Below are 27,780 nucleotides of genomic sequence, written 5' to 3'. Positions count from 1 at the left end.
AGACCATGTCTTGGGTATTTTTAAAGCAGATTCTTGATTGGTAAGGGTGTCAAAGATTACAGAGAGAAGGCAGGAGAATGGGACTGAGAGGGAAAAATAGATCAGCTATGATTGAATGGTGGAGTGGTCTCGATGGACTGAATGGCCTAATTCTGTGCTCATACCTTATGGTCAAAGTAAAAAAGACAAGAACGAGAGAGACTAAGGACTTAAAACAACCCAAGGTAAATATCCTAATGGAACTGCCAAATACAATGATCAAATTACACCTAACAAAGCTAAATTTTTGCTCTTTTATGCGCAGGGTCCTATTCAAAGACATATCCTGTTAATTAGATGTCAGAATTTTAATTATTCAAAAAGCATGCGAATTATCAAGAAATATTCAGAGACAGGAAAAGTGAAATTCTTTAAAATGCATGTTTGATCTCAAATGGCTACATTCCCAGAGGGATTCAACAAACCTCTGGCCTTTTTTTTTCTCATCCATAAAGCTATTCATCGGGAAGTCTCAGATATCACTAATTACATAAATGCTGGTAGCTCGTTGGACATTCCCAAACATAATTACTGCAGTAACACTTAAAATCCTCCACGCTAACATGGTTGAGTCTCCTCACAGTCAGATCAGTATTATATCCTGATGGCACCTTGATCTCCGGGAGTGGTGAGATAAAGGCCTTTAATCATGTTTAGATTACTGAGATAACTTACATAATGTAAGTGTAGCAAAAGAGACTCCATGGGCGTGCAAAGCATTTTACTGATTATACATACTTCTGTTGGATTAAATTTTGATTTGCCGGCTCAGAAGCTCTCTAAAGTTTGAAGCTGGCTTGATGTTCATTCAAGTGTTTACAGAGCACAAGGTTATAAAGCACTTTTGGGAAAGGAAGTGACAGAATAACGATGATAGCTATCACACCACATCTGTCAGACCAGGCAAGGACAGGAGATATTAGTGAAACTAGTCAGGGTTTATAACATTCCAACATGACAATGGTCACCATTCCTGATACCAGCTATTCTATTCAAGACTGTTCAATTAATTGGATTCCATTTCCCTTGCTTAACCAGTGATAGCTTAGTTTGGTTTAGAGGTAGAGTGTGGAAACAGGCCCCTCGGCCGTCCGAGACCTGACCGACCATTGACCACCCATACACTTGTTCTATGTTATCCCGCTTTTCACATCCTGCACACTGGGGACAATTTACAGAAGCCAATCAGGGCACCTGGAGAAAACCTACGCAGTCACAGGGAGAACGTACAAACTCCCCACAGACATCAGTCACCCATAGTCAGGATTGAACCTGGTTTTGTGGCCCTGTGAGGCAGCAACATTACCCCTGCGCCACCCTACATCAACTAACATCTCCAGAACATTACACCAGTGATTTAATCACAAGGGTACTGTTTATCCCCCACCGTGGTGATTATAAATGTATGGTTACGGACGGCACACAAACAGCACAAGAAATAAGCAAAGCAGTTCCATGCTTACAATTTATGCTTGCACAAGCCTCCACTTTTGCTTACATATCTAAACCTTTCAGTATAATCCTTTTCAGCTTCTAATCCTTTTCAGCTTATTTGTGTATTAATATTCTTCCTAATAAACCTATGCTATTTACCTCATTCTAGAATTCTGCAATTCTATCCCATTTTCCATGAATCCTCCATGATGGCATTTGCAAGGACATTTTGGTGACATTTTGATACATGTGAGGCGAGCATCATTGGCATGGCTTACCTTGATTGCGTATTGGTTATGGAGGTCCTTAGCATAGGATGCTGTGTAGTAGATTGCATCACCTGCCTCACAGCAAGGTTTATCACTCGTCAGTCTGAAGTCTGACCAGTTGTCCAGTCCAAAGCGAAGCTGGTTCTTTTGACCCTCCATGAACCGGTCCTCACATTTCACGGCCAATTTCCTCAGAGAGTCGGAGTGGAGATTTCGAATCTTCAGCACCACTTCTTCTTTGTTCTCTATCCCTTTGTAGAGGGCGTGCCTTTGTGGCTTCTGTATGCTTTTACTAGATCTTTGAGGCAAGCGATTTTTCTCAGATAATGAATCCAAGCTGTTTGAGCATCTCTCCTTACTGGTGCTCATGGCAAGGCTACAAATGCTATTGACTGTTGACGATGTGCTTGCTTTCGCAGCTGACTTGCCCACTGCTCTGTCCAGCGAATCCCCAGACTCATTGTCACATATCCTGGCATCGGAGCTAATTGACGAACAAGCACTTGATACATCCCAGTTTGCATCCCCAAGATATTCTACATCATACAGTGGGTTGGCTAAATTTACATTGTACCCAGAATTCTTCACTTCCATCATTTTGTGGGCATGGTCCTTTGATGCTGGATCAGTGTTTGCTCGGATTATGGTCTTCTTTGGAAGAGGGGGCGGTGTTGGCTGTGTCTCAGGCATACTTTCCTGTTCGATCGATCCCCCAAATGCAATGGCGTCGTCCGAAGCTCCTTTCACTTGCCGCGGCTGCTTCAGCGGTATCATGTTGGCCCGCGATTGCCCTGTTCAATCACAACAAAATAGATTTAGAATAACACGGTTAGATAATACAATGACAGCAATGCTTTGCAAAAAGTGCACTTGCATTCAATAATTTCTAAGTACTAACTTCCAATATATTAGAAAACATAGAACGTAGAAAAATAAGTGCAGGAGGCCATTCAGCTCTTCGAGCCAGCACCGCCATTCAATATGATCATCTAAAATCTGTACCCTATTCCTGCTTTTCCCACGTATCCCTTGATTCCTTTAGCCATAAGAGCTAAATCTAACTCTCTCTTGAAATTAGGGGGGAAAAAAAAAACTTAAGTGTTCAATATAAATTATGGAATTTCATAGATTAGTCAAGAAGACAAGCTAGAATCCTGATCCACAAATAACTAATACCATAAATGGAATACACTGGAGCGACATTGCAGTCACAGTTGCTTATCCTGCTATGAATACAAAATCTTGGACAGTTCAGATTTACACACAGTCCTATGGATTCATATATCAGCACCGAGTAAGTGGCACGACTTACAGTCAATATCTTCACACAGGCAGACTCTTTCGCACATCAGCAGCAGTCTAAAGAATTCTTCAATGTTATTTGGGCTTATCTGAGTATTTCTCAACCCTCCTCTCTGTTGGTGGTCATTTGATGCTTCTGCAATGCAGTGAGTAGTTTTTTTTTTTTTAATAGGATAAACAACAAATGCCTGCTGTTGGGGACTAGTTCCAGAAACTATCTCGGAGGAGCAATTTTAGATTTTGCGGAGATCACAAATTTGAAAATTATTGGATTACAGATCTATGGACGGCATGTAAATGTTTGGTTTCAGAGGCAGTTAATAAATTGCCTCCATATCGACGATGGATTTGAGATATCAGGTATGAATCAGGTTCGATTATAAGGCGATTGTAAAGAAGGTTTTAAGAGTATAGGTTGACCGGGGATGAAGAGTCAGGAAGAGCTGAGAGATTAAAGAAGTGTTGAAAGCAACAAGAATAATTTAATGCAAGCACTGCACTCAAATATCAAAGCTCTGCGCAGGCTTCAAATGGAGAGCGAAGCTTTGCAAAGGAAAAATAAAATCTACATATTCAAGTGAATTTAAGAGAAAGATATTTCTGAAAATCTTCATTTAAGAAACCAACATCTGTACAAATGCTCCAGTGTGCTTGGGTTTAATGTGTTTACATTCAATTGTCAAATGTTTTTCACTGCATATTTTAGATATAATGTTTAATTCCGTTGTAAAATATTAGTGCCCAACATATCTCCCCATCGCTCCAGGAACCAGTCTTTAGTGAAGAGAGCGACTCAAATTCAATGTTGCTGTTGACAACAATAATAATTGGCTAATGATATAGTCAGTATTAACACATCCTACAGTATTCCAGGTGATCTATTATACATGGCTGTACAACACATTTTCTTTACAGCAAGCAACAAGATGCGACTGGATACAATGCTACAGTAATGATCTCACGATGCAGGTTTCGAGACAAACTACCTTCAATAATGATACAGTACTTCTATCCATAGAACAACCGCAGCCAAAACTGGAACAAAATTGTTCAATTCAAACATCAGCTAAGTTAACTTTCCAGCGAAAGATAGATATCTAAATACAATATACAGGTTTTATAAAATATACCACTCACTGATTGTGATATAACTGGAACAGGTTTCAGCGGAGCTCTTTCTAACAACAGCCATCACAACCAAAGAAAATTCATGATTTAGGGCATTTTTCCCTGGAGGGTAAGAGGCTGAATGGCGACCTTATAGAGGTATATAAAATCATACGGGAGCTGGAGAAAGTGCATGGTTAATCTTTTTTTCCCCAATGGCAGAAGAATCTAGAACCAGAGGGCACAGATTTAAGGGGCAACTTCTTCCACACTGAGGGTGGTGGGTATACAGAGCTATCAGAGAAAGTGGTAGAGGCGGGTTCAAAAATGTTTAAGGCACATCTAGGCAGGAGCATGGATAGGAAAGTTTTATGGGCCAAATGGAGGCAAATATGACTAGCTCAGATGGGCCACTTGATTGGCATAGATTGGTCCAAAATGCTTTATAACTCTATGACTCTATAAAGCTTCCCTGTAATGGTTCCAGCCTAATTGTTTTTCGTCTCAATATTGAGTATTCCTTTCTAAATGTGCCCTTACTTTTCTAATCGATATCTCAGATTATTAGGGAGAATTAATTACTTGTAACTCCAGGTCGCAGATTACAAGATTCCAGATCCTCAGTGTCTTCCCTTGGTTGAAATGCCCGAATCTAATGGGCCTGTCCCACTTACGCAACCTTTTCGGCGACTGCCGGCAACCGTCATAGGTCGTTGCAGGTCGCCGAAAATTTTCAACATGTTGAAAAACCAGTGGTGACCAGAACAAGGTACGACTCATGTTGCCGGGTGTCACCTGTATGGTCGTGAGTAGTCTCCTCAGTCGCCCAAAGAGTCGGGGTGTCTCATGTTGAAATTTTTCGGCGACAACCTATGACTGGTACCGGCAGTCGCCGAAAAAGTTGCGTAAGTGGGACAGGCCCATAAGAATGGCACCTGTACAAAGCACTATAGGGTTAAATCAGTTCCCTATCTCAAACCCTGATTTATCCCTTGAATTTCATCCTCTGCCCTAATTAATTTGACTGCCCTTGCTCGTCTCATTACTCGGCATTGATCTAAATGTCTAATCCAGCCAGACTATTTTGTTTTATCTGTAACAATCCCACCATCACAATACATCTGCAAAGATGATCTTTTTTTCTGTCCCTCATTCCAATTAAGTTAACGTATGCTGGATAAAGTAGAGTCCAATAATAGCCCTTTGCTGTGTTTATCCATTCATAAATCGATTTTTCTTTCTCCATTTGGGTAACTTCAAGTGCTCTCCATCCACATGCATTAAAAAGATTAGTACAGATTAAATTGTTGCCTTGTGGCCTAATAAATACACACAAAGGTTGTGATGGACTGTATTACGAATTGTAATTTAAAATGTAATAATTTGTTTGGGCAGGTATGGACAATTAGACTATCCGGCCATTATAATTATTTATTTTCTTCCTGTCATCTGGGACTGGTAAGTCCGTGTCCTTTCCAGTAGAATTGTCTTTGTTTATCTCATTCATTTTCTCAATAGTGTTCTGTTCCATAATTCTCTTATGCGGTCAAGCAGTTGGCAAAATGAGCTGAAGATCTGGAATTTAAGGATTAATTCCCACCACAGTAGGTGTTATTTTCCATGCCAATGATCTTACGAGAGATTTTTCCTATGTCTTTTTTTAGATCCACAATGTATATCTAGTTTATATCAAGCAGCTGAGGCATTCTTTCCATTCTTGTTGCTACTCCAATACAAGATAATTTAGTAATTCCGGCACATGCATATAATCACAGGCACAGTAAATGGTGCAATGTTGCTTTAGTAATTCTAGTACATGGATATAACCACAGATTAATGGCAAGGTGGTACAGCGGTAGGATTGCTGCCTTACAGTGCTTGCAGCGCTGGAGACCCGAGTTCAATCCTGACTAAATGTATATTGTCCCTAGTATGTGTACGAGTGTTAATGTGCGGGGATCGCTGGTTGGTGTAAACTCGGTGGGCCGAAGGGCCTGTTTCCGCGCTGTATCGCTAAACTAAACTGATATATGGACTAATATTGCTTGATACCAACGTGTGCAAAAAAATCTTTGCTTTTGTGTGTTTCTCCTATTTTCCACCTCATCAGTTTTGTATGATTCCTCCTTCCCTTTTATACTTTTCTATCATATTTCTTCCTAATGCATTTCAGATTGTGATATGCTTATCCTATATCATTTCCATTACATGAATCCTCATTATTGACATTTTTACTCTGCAGCTCTCAAACTTAATGCAATTTCTCTGGTGTTTAAACTGAATATTGTTGTACACCCTAATTTGTCACTACATTTTATTTAAACAAATCAAAAATATGAATTCTGATGTGATTTACCAATACAGTATATTCATCACTTTAGAGTCTACCTTTAAGTATTCATGTACTTTTTTTCAAATATCTTTCCTTTAGAATTTTAAATCCGCTCAGATATTGTACCAACTCCCTACTTCTCCTCAGGATTATATGCATTTTCCCAATTTGGCTGTGCTATCCCCCCCTCCATCCTTCCCATGGAATGCACAAATAGTGTGCTTGCGATACTTTTTCATCAGTCTTTCATAGAAACACAGCAAATAGGTGCAGGAGTAGGCCATTCGGCCCTTCGAGCCTGCACCTCCATTCAATATGATCATGGCTGATCATCCAACTCAGTATCCTGCAACTGCCTTCTCTCCATACCCCCTGATCCCTTTTGCCACAACGGCCACATCTAACTCCCTCTTAAATATAGCCAATGAACTGGCCTCAACTACCTTCTGTGGCAGAGAGTTCCAGAGACTCACCACTCTCTGCGTGAAAAATGTTTTTCTCATCTCGGTCCTAAAGGATTTCCCCTTTATCCTTAAACTGTGACCCCTTGTCCTGGACTTCCCCAACATCAGGAACAATCTTCCTGCATCTAGCCTGTCCAACCGCCTAAGAATTTTGTAAGTTTCCATAAGATCCCCCCTCAATCTTCTAAATTCTAGCGAGTACAAGCCGAGTCTATCCAGTCTTTCTTGATATGAAAGTCCTGACATCCCAGGAATCAGTCTGGTGAACCTTCTCTGTACTCCCTCTAAGGCAAGAATGTCTTTCCTCAGATTTGCAGACCAAAACTGTACACAATACTCCAGGTGTGGTCTCACCAATACCCTGTACAACCGCAGTAGAACCTCCCTGCTCCTATACTCAAATCAAATTCAAACAATATTCAGTAGAGTCAGAGTTATACAACATGGAAACAGGCCCCTCGACCCAAACTTGCCCACGCCAACGTGTCCCAGCTACACTAGTCGAACCTGCCTCCGTTTGGCCCATATCCCTCTAAACCTAGCCTATCCATATACTTCATAGGTCATACAGCAACCCAATCGTCCCATAACCAGGATCATTCTCGTAAACCTCCTCTGGATTCACTTCAACGCCAGCATGATACGGGTCCCAAAACTGCTCACGGTACTCTAGTCCAGTGGTAAAACATATTTTACTCCAGAAATCGATTCAGTGGACCTTGAGTTTGAGGCCTTCCCATTTGCACCATGTGTAAACTGGGCTCCCTAATCTGTATGTATTATGGACATAGTTTGGGATGCAATTCTGATGTTCAGATGTACATTATTTGGTTGACTTAAATACACAGGTTTGTTTGATGCACCTGAACCACAAGAATAACTCTAGTAGGTGTGGTTCGGAAATGGTTTTGACATCTTGATGGCTGTTTACTGTAAGGAGTTATTAACAAGTACTAATTAACTGTTTTAATAATAATAATGATGGATGGGATTTATATAGCGCCTTTCTAATACTCAAGGCACTTTACATCGCATTATTCATTCACTCCTCAGTCACACTCGGTGGTGGTAAGCTACTTCTGTAGCCACAGCTGCCCTGGGGCAGACTGACGGAAGCGTGGCTGCCATTCTGCGCCTACGGCCCCTCTGACCACCACCAATCACTCACACACATTCACACACAGGCAAAGGTGGGTGAAGTGTCTTGCCCAAGGACACAACGACAGTATGCACTCCAAGCGGGATTCGAACCGGCTACCTTCCGGTCGCCAGCCGAACACTTAGCCCATTGTGCCATCTGTCATCCCAAGGACGTTTTGAGGTTTAATAATCAGTAATCGACCCACACTAATAACACAGAATGCTTTCCTTATTTTAAAAAGATACGTGGAAAGTTTTTATCTTGATCATGCTTCATGAGAAACTTGAGTATCAAATAGAGAGAGATCCTGCAGACACACTTTTCTTCCAGACAAGCAAGGGTGTTCAACACATTCCAGAGAGATTATTGCTGACACGTTAAGAGAAGAAATGAATTTATGATGGGTTTGTTGAAAGTTAACCAGGTAAAACGATAATTTCTTTATAGGGCACTATAAGTATGTCGCTCCACATACAGTTGGGATCATCCATCTTGTCATTTAGTTTTTTTGTTAGTTTAGTTTACAGCATGGAAACAGGCCCTTTAGCCCTACAGGTTTACGCCGACCATCGATTACCCGTTCACACTAGTTCTATCTTATCCCACTTTTTCCATCCACACCCCATGCACTCGGGGTAATCGACAGAGGCAAATTAACCGACAGACCTGCACGTCTTTGGGACGCGGAGGCAACCGGAGGAAACCCAGGAAGTCACAGGGAGAATATGCAAACTCCACTCAGACAGCACCCAAGGTCAGGATCAAACCTGGTTCTGGTTCAACCCTGGAGAAAATGGGAAAATACCTATATTACCTTCGGTTTCCATTTATGGCCTGACATTTAATTGTTAAACATACCCTGTGTTTTGCTAAACATACCCTCAGTCTGAAGAAGGGTTTCGGCCCGAAACGTTGCCTATTTCCTTTGCTCCATAGATGCTGCTGCACCCGCTGAGTTTCTCCAGCATTTTTGTGTACCTTCGATTTTCCAGCATCTGCAGTTCCTTCTTAAAAACCCTGTGTTTCTGCAAGATTGGTTTACTCAACCTGCCTCAAGAGAATCTTGTACAGTTGTAAAACGTGTTCAGCTCCTGTATTCATTGTCCTGACCATTGAACGCTTGTGTGCCAAACACCTTCACCCCCCTCTGTAATGGAATCACCACTTTTAGGGTTGCAAGAAAATGATCAATTGAGACACACCAAAAAGATGGTGCCTTTTACAGCCTGTTCTATTTAAAATGAGAATCGCTTGGTACATATCAATTTGATAAGATGGTTCAGTTCAGCATGTACAATGAAATAAATAAATTACTGCCTGTATAACTAAAAATAACATCTATTCCAAGTAAATTTCCTCTGTGCACATGCTACTTCACCATAAATAAAGATACATGATTGTTGTACCCAAATGAATTCATCCATGTTTACAAATGTTCCCAATGATGCTTCAAAGACATGCATACACTTCTCTTTTGATGTTTCCATCCTCCCTTGACAGAGAGTAGGAAGTCACTCAGTATTTGGAGAATAGCCCAGGGTCACTGACACTCATTGTGCTCCTCACCTGTGGCTCGCAGCCGAGGTGTTGTTCCGTACGTCTCTGAGCCTCCGTCCACAGACCGCCAGCTCTGGCGTTTTGCTGGAGCGATTACATACAAATAGAAAGAGAGAAAAATAGGAAAGAGAAAGAGAAGAAAGGTTGGGACTGCCAGAAAGTTAGTGACTCAAATTAACAAATCAGTGCAATCAGATTTTACCACTCATGACTATTTGTTTTCTGCACCAGCGTATGGCAAGAAATTACTTTATTTTAAAATTATGATCTGACCAATAACAATAAAAATGAATATTCAGCATACAACAGGTAGATTTAACAAACAATTAAGAAAGCATACCTGGTCAAGATTTTTTAATTAAAGTGAGGTTATGTTGAACCTCTACAAATTCACGGTTTATTTGCAAGAAGAGTTTTACATCCAATTATCGTCACTATACTATATGTGATGCAGAAAAGATTTAGTGGAGAGGCGCAGAGTTCAAGGATTTTAGTGACACACAATTCTTCACCAAAGAGCAGAGAAGATTAAACAGAAGATTGTTAGAAGTATTCAAAATGTACGGAGAATTGGAGACAAGAAGTGTGAGACAAGGACGGCAAAAATAAAATAGGGATGACGTGAGAGTGAAAAAAAAGTTTTCACACAGCCAAGAAAAACATAAAGTGCAGGAGTAATTCAGTGAATCAGATTGCTAGCCGTCATGATCTGGAAACCACATGAAATGGTAGTATAGTCATAGAGCATGGAAACAGGCCCCTTGACCCAATTAGCCCATGCCAACCAAAATGTCCAATCCACAAAAGTCCCACCTGCCCGCATTTGGCCCATATATACCTCTAAATCTTTCCTATTCATGTACCTGTCCAAATGTATTTTAAACATTGCGATAGTGCCTGCCTTGACTATATCCTATGGCAGCTGGTTCCATACACCTGTATACTCCGAGAGAGAAAAATGCCCCTCATGTTCCTACTGAATCTTTTCCTTCTCACCTCAAACCTCTGTCCACTGGCTCTAGATTCCCCCACGTTGGGTGAAAGACTGTGCGTCTACCATATCTATTCCCCTCATGATTTCATACACCTCTTTAAGATCACACCTCATTGACCTGCGCTCCAAGGAATAAAGAATTGAATAAATATTTGCGGGAAAGTGGTAAAGAATGGAGGTGACAGGATTACAGAGGAATAGCTCAGGCTCAATGTTTAGTTTAGTCTAGTTTAGAGATACAGCACGGAAATACGCCCTTCGGCCCACCGAGTCCACACCGACCAGCAATCTCCACACGCTAACACTATCCTACACACATTAAGGACAATTTACCTTTATACCAAGCCAATTAACCTACAAACCTGACGTCTTTGGAGTGTGGGAGGAAACCGAAGATCTCAGAGAAAACCCACGCAGGTCGCGGGGAGAACGTACAAACACTGTACAGACAGCACCCCGCAGTCAGGATCAAACCAGGGTTTCTGGCGCTGCAAGGCAGTAGCTCAGGGTCCGTGCCGACCCTGGGCTGAATGGCCGCTGTCCCTGCTGTAATAATTCTACCATCCCAATCCAGTTCATCCGAGAGAAGTGCTTGGTTAGGTGGCTCCAGCACTAGTGCAACTATGAACACATCAGTATTCCATTAACCAGTGCATCAATGAAGCAAAGAAAAAAAGAAAAATAACACGTTGACAGCTGCAGGAAGCAAGCGGCAGCAAAAGAAATGTCACTGACAAAAAGCATCAAGTCTATGATAAATACAGACAAAACTGAGGAAAACGTTATATATAAAATACACATCAGAAATGGGTGTGGTTAGCACATTATTCTGGAATTAATGTAATCTGCAGCATTGAGAATGAACCAGCATAATTATTAGGTAATTAGTTCATATGTGCGATGGTCACAATTCATGAACTCTTGTAAATTCTAACCAGTGACTCAGCATTTGCATCGCCTGCATTTTTTTTCTGGAAGAGTCAGTAAAAATGCGCTCTTCCCTCTGATACATTTTGTGAATTTGTGTCATCTTATCCACTGAGTAAATAAACAATCACAATTCAGACTGTTGCACAGCAGATATACAATGGACAAGATATTGGCAGAGATAGGCATCCCAGGAAAAAACCTCTGAGAGAAACAGAAACTACATCATTTAGCACATGTGTGGCAATCATGGAACAATACAATGCAGGAACTATGGCTCACCATGTCTGTGCCAAACAGGATGCCAAAGAAAACCAATCTCCTCTCCCTGCATGAGATCCATATCCTTCTAAAGCCTACGGACTTTTGGTTACAGATAATCATAAACATTATGACTAGACAAGTGTCCGAGCTCTCATGACAGCATTACCTATGCTCCGTGCAGCTGTAACTTGATGAGTACCTTGTTTAAGTCTGCCTTTTTTCCAATGTGAACTTAGACAATATGGAGTTAGATTAAGTGCTGTCCCCCAAAAGAATGAGTATGTGATCCATTATAAACAAAAAATCTGCTTGTGATTCTCCCCTCCCCTCCCCCCCTCAAAACGAAAGGTTTAAAATTTGAGCATTTCAGTTGTTATCAGATACTCAATCTGAGCAAATATCTTTTACACTGTAATATGCATTAGTCACAGGAGAGCCACAGTTGAACATTTCTCAGGACCTCACTTATGAGGGCAAAGTATCGAATTTGGCAATGAGCTGAACATTCTCACGTTGTGCAGTTTTAAGAAGAAATAAATAGTAACCTTAAAATCAGTAGATTACAAAAGAAACAGCATTAATAAGTTTGTAAAATGTTAGCTTTTCATACATGTGAAGAGAGAGGAATGAAAGCAAGCATCTGCTATGTCTGAACTTGTTTGTAATTTTGATTATAACGAATGGAAACACATTTAGGTAAACTTTTCTTAAAATAAAGGAAAGACATTGATTATTTAGTACAGTTTCAAAAACAGAATGAATGAACACCGAATGTGAAACAATAGAAGTATGCCTACCTCAGCAGTTATCGTGTTAAAACAGCACATTCCTGCCTTATCACCCACAGCCTGCCTTTCCTCGCCCACTCTAACTTAAAAAAGTTAGATTCCAGCAATCAACAACAATTTTTAAAGTGCATATTAACAATATTAAAATGCTGCAGTCCTACCTTTACTGAACAGAGAGGTTGCCGAGCCATGGGGTTGTGAAAGCTACCGTCATTTTGGACTTTTTTTTACACCGCACAGCATTTGATAGGGCGTTTTAGACTATAATCTAATCTCTTCCTGCCCGCGCTACCTAAACAGGATTGCCCACATTACAGCCGCATTCCTCACTGTAACCTTCAGAACATTGTGGCAATCAGCAGGGACACTCAAATCAATTAAACAATTTTGCTGTACACACATGTAGCTAACACTCCAGGACTTGACTGATACATTTAATAAGTTACTGGAAGCCTTGAGTGAAGGAGAAATCAAATCCATTTCCGCCTTCCACGCCCATTGTCCTCAACTGCTGTAATCTCTTACCTAAATTGCTGTAGGTAGCGCTGCTGATGCTTTCATCAGCTGACTCACTGCCCGTGTCTTTTTCGTCCTGAGAACCCGTGGTGACCAACATCGTGCCAGATGTTTCCTGGCTCGTCAATGCTGACCTTTGGACTTCTGATTCCTGTGGTGACATGTCTTCAACAGTCATCTCACCTGGAAGGTTGCTTTAATGGAGGGGGGGAAAAAAATTATCTTCAATGTTCATGATTCATCAAACATTCACATATAATTCTTCTCTAATTAAAAGAGTCACTTTTACCTACTGTGGGAATCTAAACACATTTCTTAAGTTATGCATAGTTTAAAATGATGCAGTTTGGGTGTACTTGAGTGTTAGTTGAAACTTATTTCGGACTTGCAAGAACTTGTGGGTTTACAGATCCCTGGGCCATTTTAGCTTCATTTTACAGTTTTCAATTAATCTTGTTCCAAGATAAGATCTGGTAAAACAGGTTTCTCCAAATCTCGTGTATTTACCCTTAAAGAGTTCTGGGGGAGACAGAAAGCTTAATTTGAAATTCATAACTCATTTCAGTTTCTACAGAGCACCGTTCTGCCACAAAGGTTTATGGTTAACTAAGGTGTGTCACATTTGATAACAAGAAAAAGCCTTGTGTTTAGATTGTATTTGTTAAAAAGCAAAATGAAAACTTCGACACTCTGAATTTAAAAGATATTGCTTAAACCTTCGTTTAACCACCGAGACCAGTGCCTTTAAGATCATATCGAAAGCAGTTTATTCCTTTTTACTCACTCATTGAGCAATCTATTTGAAATGTTGCAGTACAAAGTGAAATACAAGTTATAAGCTTGAAGTCAAACTAATGCTTGAGACACTGTTTATATTTTCAACCACTCAACTCTGTACCTTACGACAGATATGCAAGAGGTTTGATCATTAACTTACCTGCTCAGATCACTCACACAACTCCCCATTGAAACAAATGTTTTGGATTTGCTTCTCAATTTCAAAACATAGTTTGAAAGCAGCTGATTAACTTCAGAAGTCGCCAGCTCTAGGTGCAGTGATATCATCAGCCAGACCTTGCTAACTCAGGCTCAGTACTGATATTCTGCCAGAATCCTCTACCTATTGCAAAGTTAGAGGTCACCAACTGAGTCGGGTTTGTTAACACTTTGAATGGCTGAACTCAACTTCATTTCAGTGAGTCAGATTCCATACTATTAGAGAGAAGTTAAGTTGATGCCCATCTTAAAAAACTTTAATATTAATAACCAAACTATTAAATTTGAATGCACGTTCTGGAAGTATTTTAAAATTTCATTTGTAGCTGTTACATCCGAATAATTGAAGGTAGACAAAAATGGTGGAGAAACTCAACGGGTGAGGCAGCATCAATGGAGCGAAGGAATAGGTGACGTTTCGGGTCGAGACCCTTCTTCAGACCCTTTGCTCCATTAATGCTGCCTCACCCGCTGAGTTTCTCCAGCATTTTTGTCTACCTTTGATTTTTCCAGCATCTGCAATTCTTTCTTAAACATTCCGAATAATTGAAAATTAGTTTCAACTTTAAAAAAAAAGTTTCTAAGTTAATAGTAACTAAAAAGTTTCTCCGCATATTTTGACTCTTCTTCCCTCTCTTTTTAAAAGCTGCAATCTCATCTACCATTTCTCCTGTCCACAGCCCACCACAATTTTGTTTACTTGTGGCGTAGGGGACATGAAAGAGGAGTTTTTTCCCCCTCTGGTCCAGAACAAGTAAAAAGCAAACAGAGTGCTTAAAAAAAAAAAAATCACACTTTATTCATCTTGGGGCTGGCGGTGTGGAGAATCACCCCATATTTTCAGTTTTTCCAAAAAGCTCATCAGAGAAAAGGATTGGAAACATTTGACATAATTCATAGTACTGACCGCTGTCTATAATTGTCTATATTCCTCTTGGGAAGTTTATGCGATATCCCTACAGTTGTTTATTAAACTTACATATGAAGCAAGGTCTTATGCTTTGTATATGACAGAGGTATAGGCAATCGCAATTTTAAAAAAGTTTTGAAGGCGTAGGGAACTATCAAATTGAATGCCTAAATAATATGTGAGGAAAAAAATACCAATATCACAAATTTAACTTAATTATGCTTTCTTAATACAGCCCATCACCGGTTTTCCTGCACAATTGGTTCTAGAGCCTTACTAGATTATCCATTTTGCCAGACCATACAGAGGTCACGGCCTTCGATAGGAGTCAAAGGGCACCGGAAGGGTCCACCTAGGCTACTGAGGGGCCAAGATACCTGCCCGCTAAGTCGGCCTTGATATTGGTACGGATTGGTACGACCTTGATATTGGTCGGCTATTGGTACGGATCTGCCGGCTCTGGAGTTCCGGAGCCCCGGAGCCCCGGCCGTAGGGGGCAAATTAAACCTGCATATCAGCTGTGGAAGACCCGCTGAGGTCGAGATCGGCTGCCTCACTCGATCGAGGCGCCACATTTTCGGGAGGACTTCTGGGGGGGGGGGGGGTTTCAAGTGCGCTCTCGTCATTTTATCTGGAATAAAGCGTGTCCCGGACCACCGATTGCTGGAAAATCGGTGGTGGCCTGTACATTAATTATTCTTGCTGTAATATTCTGCAGTGGTTGTGGTTTGCTATTCAGAAGTTTAGAATAGTCAAGATTGCTTAACTAAGGCAGCGCAGGTAAAGAAATTATCGTACAGCAGTATTGTTGCAGTGCTAGGGAGTCAAACACATAGAACTCTAGAGCTTTTGTTATCTTGAGGAAAGTTCTCACTTTCAGGAATCTATTGCAAGGACTTTAACCTTTCCAATGTCAGTTGATGTCATCAAGCCAACTGAGCAGCCAAAACACAAAGATCAAAGTCAACAAACCAGGAAATAAACTGTCTTTGAAAGAATACGTTTCAAAGTCTGTTATATTTGGAAATATCAGAGGCTATTATAATTGACATGTATACATTAATTCTCCCACTGGTCCCCTTTCTTCACCCACAGATCATCGCTCCTCTCCCCATAGTTCACATCTGTCCCCATCCCTTCCGACTCAGTTCTACTCCACCTTCATATTCCATCAGATTCCACGATAACCTGCAGCCTTTTGTTCTCCACTTATCACTTCCTTGCCTCAGTCACTATTTCTCCTCTTCCCTCCCACATCTGACTCGTATCTGCAAATCAACCCCCTCCTCACCCGGGTCTAACTATCATTTACTAGCCACTGCCCCATCCTTCTGCCCCATCTAGTTTGACTGGCTATTTCCCCTTTACTCTTTCAGTCCAGATGAAGGAATTCGATCTGAAACATCTACCTTGTAATCATGTATTGTCTTTCCGCTGGCTGGTTAGCACACAACAATTACTCTTCACTGCACCTGACAATAAACTAAACTGAACAGAGATTGGGAAGGCCAGGACTTTATTCCTTGGAGCGCAGGAGGATGAGGGGTGATCTTATAGTGGTGTAAAAAAATTATGAGGGGAATAGATAGGGTGAACACAGTCTTTATTCAAGGGTAAGGGAATGTAGAATTAGAGAGCAGAGATTTAAGGTGAGGGGGTAAGATTTAATATGCAACTGAGGGGCAACATTTTCACACTGAGGTTGGTGGCTATATGGTATGTGCTGTCAGAGAACGTAATTTAGGAAGGTACATTAACAACATTTAAGAGAATTAGACAAGTATATGGCTGGGAAGTTTAGAGGGATATAGACAAAACATGAACTAGAATAGATGAAGCATCTTGGTTGACATGGATGAGTTAGATCAAAGTACCTGTTTCCGTAATCCATGACTATGGCTCTAATTTGGATTGAGCTGTTATAATTATTCATTAACAACATTGCTAGCTAAATTTACAGTTTACCTGTACTTTAATGAAAATCTGCAAACCTATGCAATTCCCCAGTACATTGGTAATACAAGGATTAACTCACTTTTACTGCATGTTGATGACTGATGAGTCATGCTTAATGCCGCTTAAATTGATGATTAACATACGAGTCATTACTTGTTTCACATGTAAAGTGTGCTCCTTCTTGAGACTATTTTACAAAACAGATTTGGTTCATACTGATAAAAACATGGCTAAAGTAACTGATAAAGTATGTCTGGTTCATACTTAGTGAGGATTGTAAAACTGGAGGGTATAGGTTTATGGTGAGGGGAGAGATTTAAGAGGAACCTCATGGGTAACTTGTTCATTCAGAAGGTAGTTGGTATCTGCACTGAGCTGGCAGAAGAAGCCGAACAAGCAACAATTATGACTTTGAAAAGGCATTGGACAGATAGGGTTAGGAAAGGTTTAGAGGGCTATGGGCAAAATGTAAACAAATTGGACAAGGCCAATATACCCACTTGTTCAGCAGGAGAAGATGGGCCAAATGGCCCGTTTCCGTGAAGACATCGCTATGACTCAATTATGTTGGTCATAAATCAGCAATAGGAAGTCATTCAGACAAAAAGGTCATACGTGCATGCATTTAGAAGTCAGAAATGTTTTCCCACAGTGTAAATGTCAAAGACTATAAACCAAAGCTTTAAGGTGAAAGGGTCAAATTTTGATGTTAACTATTGACCAGCCATGACTGGAAAAAGATTGAATCCATTTCAGCCCTGAGGTTCATTTAGAATAGAACAAGCAAGTCACCAACCCCAAATAGGTATTTCAGGGAAGTTTCCGATACTCAATTTAATGCAATATCGGGTGATCCACGGGCAGATTAACCTGCGTGCAAGGAGCTGGGAGGTTTTGCTGCTACTGGAGGGGGTGAAGGGTGAACAAGATTTGTTCTGCCTCTGTGCCAGTTACTAATCAACACAAATTTATAAAGCACATTTAGCAAACTAAAACACCTCACAACACTACACAGGCAGTTCTGCTTTCCAACAATATAATTCCTCCTTAAAAGAGTGGTAATGGGTAAAACTCCTGGCAGCCTATTCTCTCACATCTGCAGCTATGGATGGATGGCATGGAGCTTTGGGGCAATAATATCCTATTTAATTTTTTATTTTTTTTAAGATGTAGGTCCAGGAGGTAGCCATTTAATTCCTTCAAATCTATGATGGATCATGAGATAATCCCATTATTTTATATTCCCCTACGTTCTCTCAGTTTCTATCACTCGCCAAAACACCGGCGTCAATTTAAAGCGACCAATTAACCTACAATCTTGCGTGTGGGAGAATACTGGGGTAAACCACAGTCACTGTGTGCAAACTCCACACCAACAGCACCAGAGGTTAGGATCGCTGGAGATGAGGGGCAGCAGCTCTACTATCTGCAGCAGTGTGCCTTCCGTGTTCCAAGATGTTCCAAACCACTTTAATGCCACTGACTTTTAAAATGTAGTAATCATAACATGTTGTGGGATCAGATAATCAGTTTCAGTGACATTGATGAAGCGATAAATATTGACTATGACATTGGAGGCAAGTTAATGTACTTCATAGAAACGGTGTTGTGGGTTCTTTTGCATCTATGTGAGTGAGCCATCAGAATTTCAGTTTAGCATCTTAAACAAAGAACCTCAGAACAACATGCCCAGGTGTGCACTGGAGTCAATAGTCTCCAAAATGGGACTTCAATCCAAAAGTCTGAATCCAAGTCTGAAGAAGGGTTTCGACCCGAAACGTTGCCTATTTCCTTCGCTCCATAGATGCTGCCTCACCCGCTGAGTTTCTCCAGCATTCTTGTCTACCTTTGATTTTCCAGCATCTGCAGTTCCTTCTTAAACCTTCATTTCCAAAATCTTCTGTCTAATGTGGCAAATGCTACTGACTTAGTCATGACCTCTGTTCACTCACCCTTTAGCAGTCTAGCTAAATGTGAGAAAGGTTTATGTAGACATTGTTTCTTGCTAACACAATTTTATTTCCCATAAAACATAATTTCTCATATTCTACCAACATATTAACATGTTAAAATAAAGAAGAAACAGGACTTTTTTCCCCCAAAAGCATTTTTCTCAGAAACATTCCTCGTAACTTTAAAAACATTTATTTGCACTGTTTATAACTTCTCCCAGGTTACTGGAGTCCCACCCCAGAACTCACTCAAATTTGTTCAAGATTACAGAATATATACAGTACTATATCCAAGTTTACACAAGTCACAGGATAGCCCTTTCATTAATCACTACACAACATCAGCCCACAGTTAAAGATGCAGCAACTGTTTGGGACTGTCTGCTTTTATCGTCTGATGTAAGATGAAAGACATCATCATCTGATGATGATAGTGGTGGGGATGCATGCACGTATGACTTATTTTTTTGTCTCTGCGACTTCCTATTGCTGAAGGGTCTCGACCTGAAACGTCGTCATACCATGTCCCTCCACAGATGTTGCCTCACCCGCCGAGTTCCTCCAGCGGCTTGTTATTTGATCACTGATGAAATGATTTGTTCAATTGACTAAAAGAATAATAATTTTATTTTTAAAACTAGACATTTATCTCTAAATATCTCCATGACTCTTAGAAAAGTGCAAGGCAATGATTCTCCAACACAGAACCTTACAACATGCCATTGTTGTTTAAGGGCATTAACATTAATAAGTACCACACCATCGACAAGGATCACTGAAACCCACCTCTGACTCCACAGAAGTGTTGTGTTGTTACAAAAAGAATTCAGAGATTGGGCATTCTGCATAGCTCATGATTCCATGATTCCTCAAAGCTTTTTCAATATCAAGTCCAAAGCATAATGGAAAACACTCCGTTTACCTCCTTTGAGGAATGCAGTTACAACATGTGATAAACTTCATTCCGTTTGGGGAGAAAACATCTACTGAAGATGCAACGTAACCTGATCGTTCAACCGTCCCACCACCTGTAGAGTACACACAATCTGCAAAATGTCCTTCAGTTGCTTGCAAAGGCTGCTTCAAGAGCCATCCCCATGAACTCTACCACTATAGAGGACAAGACCAGCAAGCTTGTGTGAATAGAATCATCAGCTATTGGAATTATATAAACATTTCTTCAATGTCAATGGATCCACATCATGGAACTCACTCCCCAACAGCACTGTGGAGCTACTCACACCAGACAGACTGCAGTAGCGTAAAGTTGCTCTCTACCACCTTCTCAAGGCCAATAAAAGTTGTGTTTGCCCACACTCCATACAGAAAGTGTGAAAACGCACTCCTACAATTCAGGAACAGCTTCTTCCCAGCAATTATCAGGCAACTGAACCATCCTAGAGCAGTCCTGAGCAACTATCTAACTCATTGGAGACCCTCAGACTATTTTTTATCAGCCTTTACTGGACTTTATCTTGCACTAAACGTTATTCACATTATTCCCTTTATCATGTATCTGTACACTGTGGATGGCTCGATTGTAAGCATATATTGTCTTTCTGCTTACTGGTTAGCACGCATCAAAAGCTTTTCACTGTACCACAATACACGTGACTCGGTACATGGTACATATGACAATAAACTAAACTCAACTTGGAAGTCGATGGTACTTGAACTGGAAGATTAGAACGGTGATTTGAGGCAGATGAAATTTTGAAACAGGTATTGGTAATGCAGGATCTTGTACTTGAATAATGTAATATCAATAACACTTGATGTAATTAAGTACACGGATGTTTCAGTCTTTGGGAGAAAGGGAAATGGGAGGCTTGGCAGGAGGGCATTGGGAGAGCAGAACTGGTAACAGAGGAATGGTTGGTGCTTTTTGCTCCTGTAAATGATCATTCTGGCTACAGCTCCTGCTTCCACGTCAAGACTGAAAGTTCAAACGTGTTTGGACAATATAAATTCTATCCATTCCTGCTGAATACCATTCAGTACAAAATAACCTGTACAGAACATTTGTTATATTAGCAGCAAATACAGACATGCCTCGCACACCAACATAAATCAATAGTTGACTCTGAGACACGTTGATGCTTCTGTATGACCCACAGAAAAAAAAAATTTTCCCATGGCAATTTACATGGATAAAATTTATAATACGTTAAAAGGGCTTTCTTGCAATAATTGAACTCCAATTATAGTTTGCCGTGAATCATATAATATCTTTCTGCTTTGCACATGTCACAGCAAGTAATTCATCCAACTAATGCTGACAAATGGCTGAGGGTAATTAAAGACATTTATATGCATTGATTACCACATTATAAACTATTAGATTATTTCACATGAGTGTGTGTGAGTGAGAGAGTGTGTGAGTGAGAGTGTGTGAGTGAGTGTGTGAGCGAGTGTGTGAGCGAGTGTGTGAGCGAGTGTGTGAGCGAGAGTGTGAGTGTGAGAGAGAGAGTGTGAGAGTGTGTGAGAGAGTGAGCGAGTGAGCGAGTGAGCGAGTGTGTGAGCGAGAGTGAGTGAGCGAGAGTGTGAGCGAGAGTGTGAGCGAGAGAGTGTGAGCAAGAGAGTGTGAGCGAGAGAGAGTGAGCGAGAGAGAGTGTGAGCGAGAGAGAGTGTGAGCGAGAGAGAGTGTGAGCGAGAGAGAGTGTGCGCGAGAGTGTGAGAGAATGTGAGAGTGTGAGAGAGAGTGTGAGAGAGAGAGTGTGAGAGAGTGTGAGAGAGAGATTGTGAGAGAGTGTGAGAGTGTGAGTGTGTGAGAGAGAATGTGAGAGAATGTGAGAGAGAGTGTGAGAGTGTGAGAGAGAGAATGTGAGTGTGAGAGTGTGAGAGTGTGAGAGAGTGTGTGTGAGTGTGTGTGTGAGAGTGTGTGTGTGAGAGTGTGTGTGATAGTGTGTGTGAGAGTGTGTGTGAGTGTGTGTGAGAGTGTGTGTGTGAGAGTGTGTGTGAATGTGAAGACTATATATCAAATTCGTGATCAGAATGGAATTTAGTGCTGCCTCTCCTAACTTTCACAATCCAGCAAAAGAAAAGAGAGAAATATTTAGTAGGAAGAAAACTGCAGATGCTGGTTTAAACTTTAGACACAAAAAGCTGGAGTAACGCAGTGGGTCAGACAGCATCTCTGGATAAAGGTCTTGACCTGAAACGTCACCCGTTCCTTTTCTCCAGAGATGCTGTCTGCCCCGCTGTGTTACTATCTTCAGAGAAATATTATTGGATAATTAAAACTCTAATAAAGCAAATGGCAAGTTTCATTAAAGCCAAGAACTATGAAGGAACTATCAGTGCTACAAATCTCCCACCCCCTCTCCCTGCGAAGAATATCTATTCTCCTTGTGTAGGAAGGAATAGCAGATGTTGGTTTAAACTGAAGATGGACACAAAATGCTGGAGGAACTCAGCGGGACAGGCAGCATCTCTGGAGAGAATCAATAGGTGACGTTTCGGGTTGAGACCCTTCTTCAGTCTGGGGGTCAGGGGAAAGGGAAACATGAGATCATATCTATTCTCCACTCAGCTTGTAATTGCTTCTTTGAAGTTGGGGAGCTACACAAAGAACAACTTGGATCAGTCCATTGCTCAATAGGTGTGGTGTGTTGCTGCTGCTTGGAATGAACTCCAATCTACCCAAAACTGCAACAGCACTTTCTTAAGAAAGTGTTAATGCATATTGAACTCATTGAGCACAGAAACTGAGTCCATGCCAACTATCAACCATCCAGTTACACAAATCACACATGAATCCCATTTCATTGTCCGACCCACTCACCACAATAACCTATACAGTAGGAGCAATTAACCTACCAAAACCCACATATCTTTGGAGCGTGGGGGGGGGGGGGGGGACACCTGGAGAAATCCCACAGGGTGAATGAACAAACTCCATACAGAAAACACCAGAGGTCAGTGGCGGACTGGGTCTAAAAATATTGGTTGCCAGGAGACAAAGGAGGCCCACTTCATCAGGGGCTCACTTGATATAGGGGGCCCACTTCATCAGGGGCCCACTTGCCATTGGGCAAGCTGACACCCTGGCCAGTCCGCCACTGACAGAGGTCATAATTGCACGTGGTCACTAGGGCTGTGCAGCAGAAGCTCAGCAGCTGCGGCAGTGTTTCACTCAATATTCAATGAGTAATTTAACTTGAAAAGATAAAATATCAATCATATAAAGCCTTCACCTGAAGAAAGAAAAACAAGACCTATAAGAAACTAATTTTATAATTTATACACATTGGTTTTCTCTTCCCCCACAACAATGAAATACATGGATGAAGTCTTCCCTTTTATATTTCCAGGGCAAAATCAGATGCACAAAAGGAACGAACCCAGAAAAAAAAAATCAGTTGGAGAAACCTAGTGCATAAAGAACTTGCCAATTCAACAAAGATCAGCTTATGAAGAAGTGGGTGATCGGCATTTCCTCATTTTCAGAATTCCCTGCATCCCAAATGAGGGTTTGTAGGTTAATTGGCCTCTGTAAATTGCCCTTGGTGTGTCAGGAGTGGATGAGAAGGTTGGACAATATAGAACCAATGGTTGATCGAAGGTCGGTGTGGACCCGATGGGCCGGTGAGCCAGTTTCCATGCCATATCTTTCATGCAATCAAGTCAATCCAAAAAAAGAGTAGCCAAAGAATAAGCCTTGGAGAAGGTGGCGATAAGCAAGGATGCATTTGCAAAGATATTTAGCCCTGTAATTTCATTGAAACAAATCTAAAAATAAATGGGATTCTAAAAAAAAGGTACAAACATTTTACTTGGAAGGAAGATGACAGAAAAAAAGTACTGGCCGTAACCTCTGACAAATGCAAATCAGTAATTAAATAAAGATAACACTTACTTATTAAATTTCTTTGGTGGAGGAGTAGGAGGAGGAGAGCTTTGTCCATCCAGACAGCAGTTCCCGTTTCCCTTTTCAGCAAAACTTGTTGTAGGCTTTTCGGTGTCATGCAATCCAGATGCCTTGACCTGTTTTTCGTTGAGTGCAGGGTGAATTTCAGTGTCCACTGCTGCAATATCTAATTTGCCAGCCTCAGCCTTTGCATCATCCAGTCCAGGGTCTGGTTTGTAATTCAGTATAGCAGTCAGATGCTCAGACGGTTCTAATATTTTCTGCTCACTGCACAGTCGCTGTATGGGTGGCGGTGGCAGCATATGTATCACCCGTCCATTCAATCCAATTAACTTGTCTTTATCTTTCTCCTCCTCTTCCTCAGTCTTGCGGCGACGAAAGAAGCTTTTGAAGGAAATCCATCGTTTCGGTTTGGTCTCTTGTGGGCGCTGGCGACTCTCGGGGCTCAACAATGGACATTCGGTCTCAGGTGTTTGTACGGGACTTGTTGGCTTCCCCCAGTTACTGAAATGTTTCTGCAGAAGATTGGTTGCATGGTAAGGGGACGATGTGGAACGAGGGGGTGGAAACGGAGGCAGGTGTTCACTCTTCGGACTCTGACTTAGTGCACCAGGTGATTGTGGTTTAGAAGTGGGGACAGTAACTTGCTTTGTGAGAATACTTTCCTTCTGCCCTTTCGTAACATTGCCGTCCATTGCTTTAGATACATCTGCTCCACTGCTTGCCTGCGGGGTGAATAATGACTTTGGCCGAATATATAGATCACCACTGCCTTCTGAAATGGCAGGAGGTTGAGAATAGAGCTCTTCCACACTGCTAGCTTTTGATTGTGTCTGAGGAATGTCGGGGGGCAGCTGTGGAGGCTGAATGGATGCCACAATTTGAGAGAGCACAGCATTGGCATTTTCTCTGACGACTGACAATTTCTGCCTTTCTGGAGTTTCCTCTTTTCTGGAAGGTGAGTCTTGAATAGATCGTTGAACTTTAGTGGGAGAGCACTGGTTGGATCCAAAGCCTTTGTGAGGCGAGGACGGGTTTTGTGCTTTGCTTTGTGCATTGTTGAATTCCTGCACTTTTTGTGCTACAGTGCCAAGCACTTTTCTTTCTGTGCTGGTACTTGGAGCTTTTACTTGGGGCAAATTAGCAGATTTTTTTTCCGCTGATCCGATTTCTTCGTAGGTGTGGCTCATCACATGCTCTGAAGTGTCCTTTTTCATATGTTGTCCACTAGGACCCAAAAAGCTTTTATAGATGGCTAAGTTATCATAAGCATTTGGATTAATTACTATTGGTACTTTGATAGCCTTATGCTTTGAGCTCTGTGCATACGTTGGCTCGTCGTGTATAATGATAGGGAAAGGAGGCATCCCAGCATTGTTGTAACTATTAAACTTAATTTCAGACAGATTTGGTGACTTCACAGGAATTGTTTTGGAAATGATATTTGTATTAGTTGGTGAAGTCGGGGCAGATTTATGACTCATCTGCCTTGGCGGAGGTGTCGGGCCAGAGCTACTCGCCATTAAAGCAACTCGAGGCACCTTTTGTCGAGGGCTTGTGCTGGAAGTCCACACTTCTTGATATCTGGTGATACTAGACCTCTTCTGGTTGTTCATCTGGCTTGGAGGTGGCGTTGGTGGGGTTGTACTTAACGGTGAAGTCTTTGGACCTTGAAGCAATTCAGGTGGACTAGCAGACTTTTTATTGTTCATTGCCGCTGAGACATCAACTACAGTGTATGGTTTACACATACCTGGTGGCTCCAAGTCTACAACCCTGTACGGTTTTGCTTGTTCTTCCTTTGGAATAATATTAATTGTCACAGTTTGCCCAGCACTGTCCGTGGAAACTGTATCCAAATCCTGCTTCTCACTTTGCAAGGCTATCTTTCCATCTTTCTCCTCCAGCCTCAAAGCAAGAACTGCTTTATGGGTTTCGAGAGACTTTACCGCAGTACCTCTTGCTGGTTTAAACGGAGCCTGCTTTACGCAGGAAACCTGCTCATTTTCACCAATGCTTTCGTAATCGGGCTCAATTAACTTGGCACTTTTGCAGTCACTTGGTGTAAGATCACCATTGCAAAGCTGTTGATGCAGAGTTTTTGTCGTCCCTGTTTGAGATCCATCTGTCATCGAAGAATCAGGAGATGTGGATTCAGAAGATAAAACGCTTGGTAAACTGTCCTGGCCATATGGGATCATGCCTTCATCGCCATATCCATTTAGGATGTCATCATAACTATCATCATAGTCAACAGCACAAATTCTGAGTAGGGACTGCTTTCGTAATGGCACAGTGTTCCACTTTTTGTCATTGCAGAATCTGACGGGAGACAGTGTATTGGCCCTAAAATTAGCAAACCGTGGCTGACCGCGCATTCGTATTTCCATTGCCAACAGCTCCTCGTCGCTCTCATCCCAACTTTCGCGTTCTTCCGTCACATTCTCGCTCGGATCATTCTCCGCTCTGCAATCACCGCGGAAGGAACAGTCGGGGTAGCAGAAGAGTCCTCCCTCGTTGCTGATAACCTCGGAGCTGTTGCAGAGCACAACGTGCTTCCCTGGGTTCTCCTTCATACCTGCCCCAATGCAACTTGGAGGAATTTTCCTTTCCAATGAGCGCTGATAACATTTGTTGATGCGTCCGAGAAAGGTCTCTTTGTCACATTCATGGTCTTGTAAGTGTGGTTCAGGCTCAAAGCCCACAATTTCCTTCAATACATCAGTTAATCCATTGTTGTTATTGTTAGGTTTCCTATTACTATTAACCCTGTCTGGACCATAAGGTCTCTGAGAATTGCTGCTGCTCTCTTCATTATTATTATTGTTCACAAGTTTCCTGGTGATGACAACTCCATTCCTATTCCATCCTACAAACATGTGCTTATTTTCACAGCTTTCCATCGTCTCCATTTCCGGACTCACAGTTTGTCCATCTGTGACCATCATTGTGGGCTTCACAGCAATTGTTGGCTTCTTGGCAACAGGAGGCCGAAAATGACCAGTGGCTGACCTACCCCTCTGGTTGTTGCTATGATTAGCATTAGTTTTTAAATTGTTATATGAACGAGGAGCGGTTTCAGAAGTAGTAGTTAAACAATGCAAACTTTTGGGTTTAAAACAGTTCTTACATTCACCAGGTTTCCATACGTGTTCAGTGAAGGTATTACAGGCGGACATTTTTCATAGAGCTACTCATGAAACACACCTTGTTCACTGCATTGTTGTACAATCATTGATTCAGCTCCACCTTATCCGCCACAAGGTTCTTAATTGATACTGTGTGTGTGTCAACTCATACCTGCAAATGGAACAAAAGATTCATTAACCAGGGATGCAATGAACTTTTGATTTAGATACACGAGTGCCGACATTTAATCAGCGTGATTTTAAATTGAAATCTATCACACAAAAATCTATTTCCTCTCTAGCCAAATTCCCAGCTGGGATGTGAGATAATTAAGAGTGACCTTCAGTCCCAAAAGAGATTCCATAAACCGAGAGACACAGAATAAATATTAGCACTTTTATTCTGCTCCAGACAGAATCCTCCAATATTACAATGTACACTGCCAGATAGCTAATCAAATACTACATCATGTAACTCACTCTGTAGACTGGTTAGTATCCAAGCTAATGCCTTTCTAGCCTCACCATACACAGGTTGGGAACTGTGGATCTCGAGCATTTAAAAGTAAAACATTTTTTGTGCTTAAATAAGGCAGCTTTTATTAGCAATAACATACATGCAAGACTGCCGACTATATTGCTAGTCACAGAATAATTCCTTTAAAATTAATGCATTTAATGAAACTGTTTCGTTAAAAAGTCTTTCATTCAAGGCTACAAGACGAGATGAAAAGAAATTGTTCCAGTTTAGATTTATACGTCAATCTAACTGCTAAGAAGCAAACTTTCTCAAGTGTACCACTTTGTAACTTTATCAGCACCCTTTATATGGGG

The 27,780-nt window shown here is 41.3% G+C and overlaps 1 protein-coding gene across 2 annotated transcripts in view; it reads right to left on the bottom strand.

Annotated features, from left to right (window-relative positions):
- Positions 1-27,780, bottom strand: part of peak1 (pseudopodium enriched atypical kinase 1) — a 106,575-nt gene that overhangs the window by 8,002 nt on the left and 70,793 nt on the right. For both annotated transcript variants that reach the window (XM_033014752.1, XM_033014751.1), the window contains 4 exons: positions 23,807-27,118; positions 13,144-13,328; positions 9,655-9,729; positions 1,752-2,533 (listed from right to left, as the gene is read on the bottom strand). In XM_033014752.1, coding sequence (XP_032870643.1) covers positions 1,752-2,533; positions 9,655-9,729; positions 13,144-13,328; positions 23,807-26,997 — 4,233 coding nt within the window. In that variant the 5' untranslated portion in view covers positions 26,998-27,118. The remainder of the gene's footprint in view (positions 1-1,751; positions 2,534-9,654; positions 9,730-13,143; positions 13,329-23,806; positions 27,119-27,780) is intronic.

Source organism: Amblyraja radiata, chromosome X (genome assembly GCF_010909765.2).
Source record: "Amblyraja radiata isolate CabotCenter1 chromosome X, sAmbRad1.1.pri, whole genome shotgun sequence".
Lineage (NCBI taxonomy): Eukaryota > Metazoa > Chordata > Chondrichthyes > Rajiformes > Rajidae > Amblyraja > Amblyraja radiata.
This window is presented reverse-complemented; position numbering and strand designations above follow the sequence as displayed.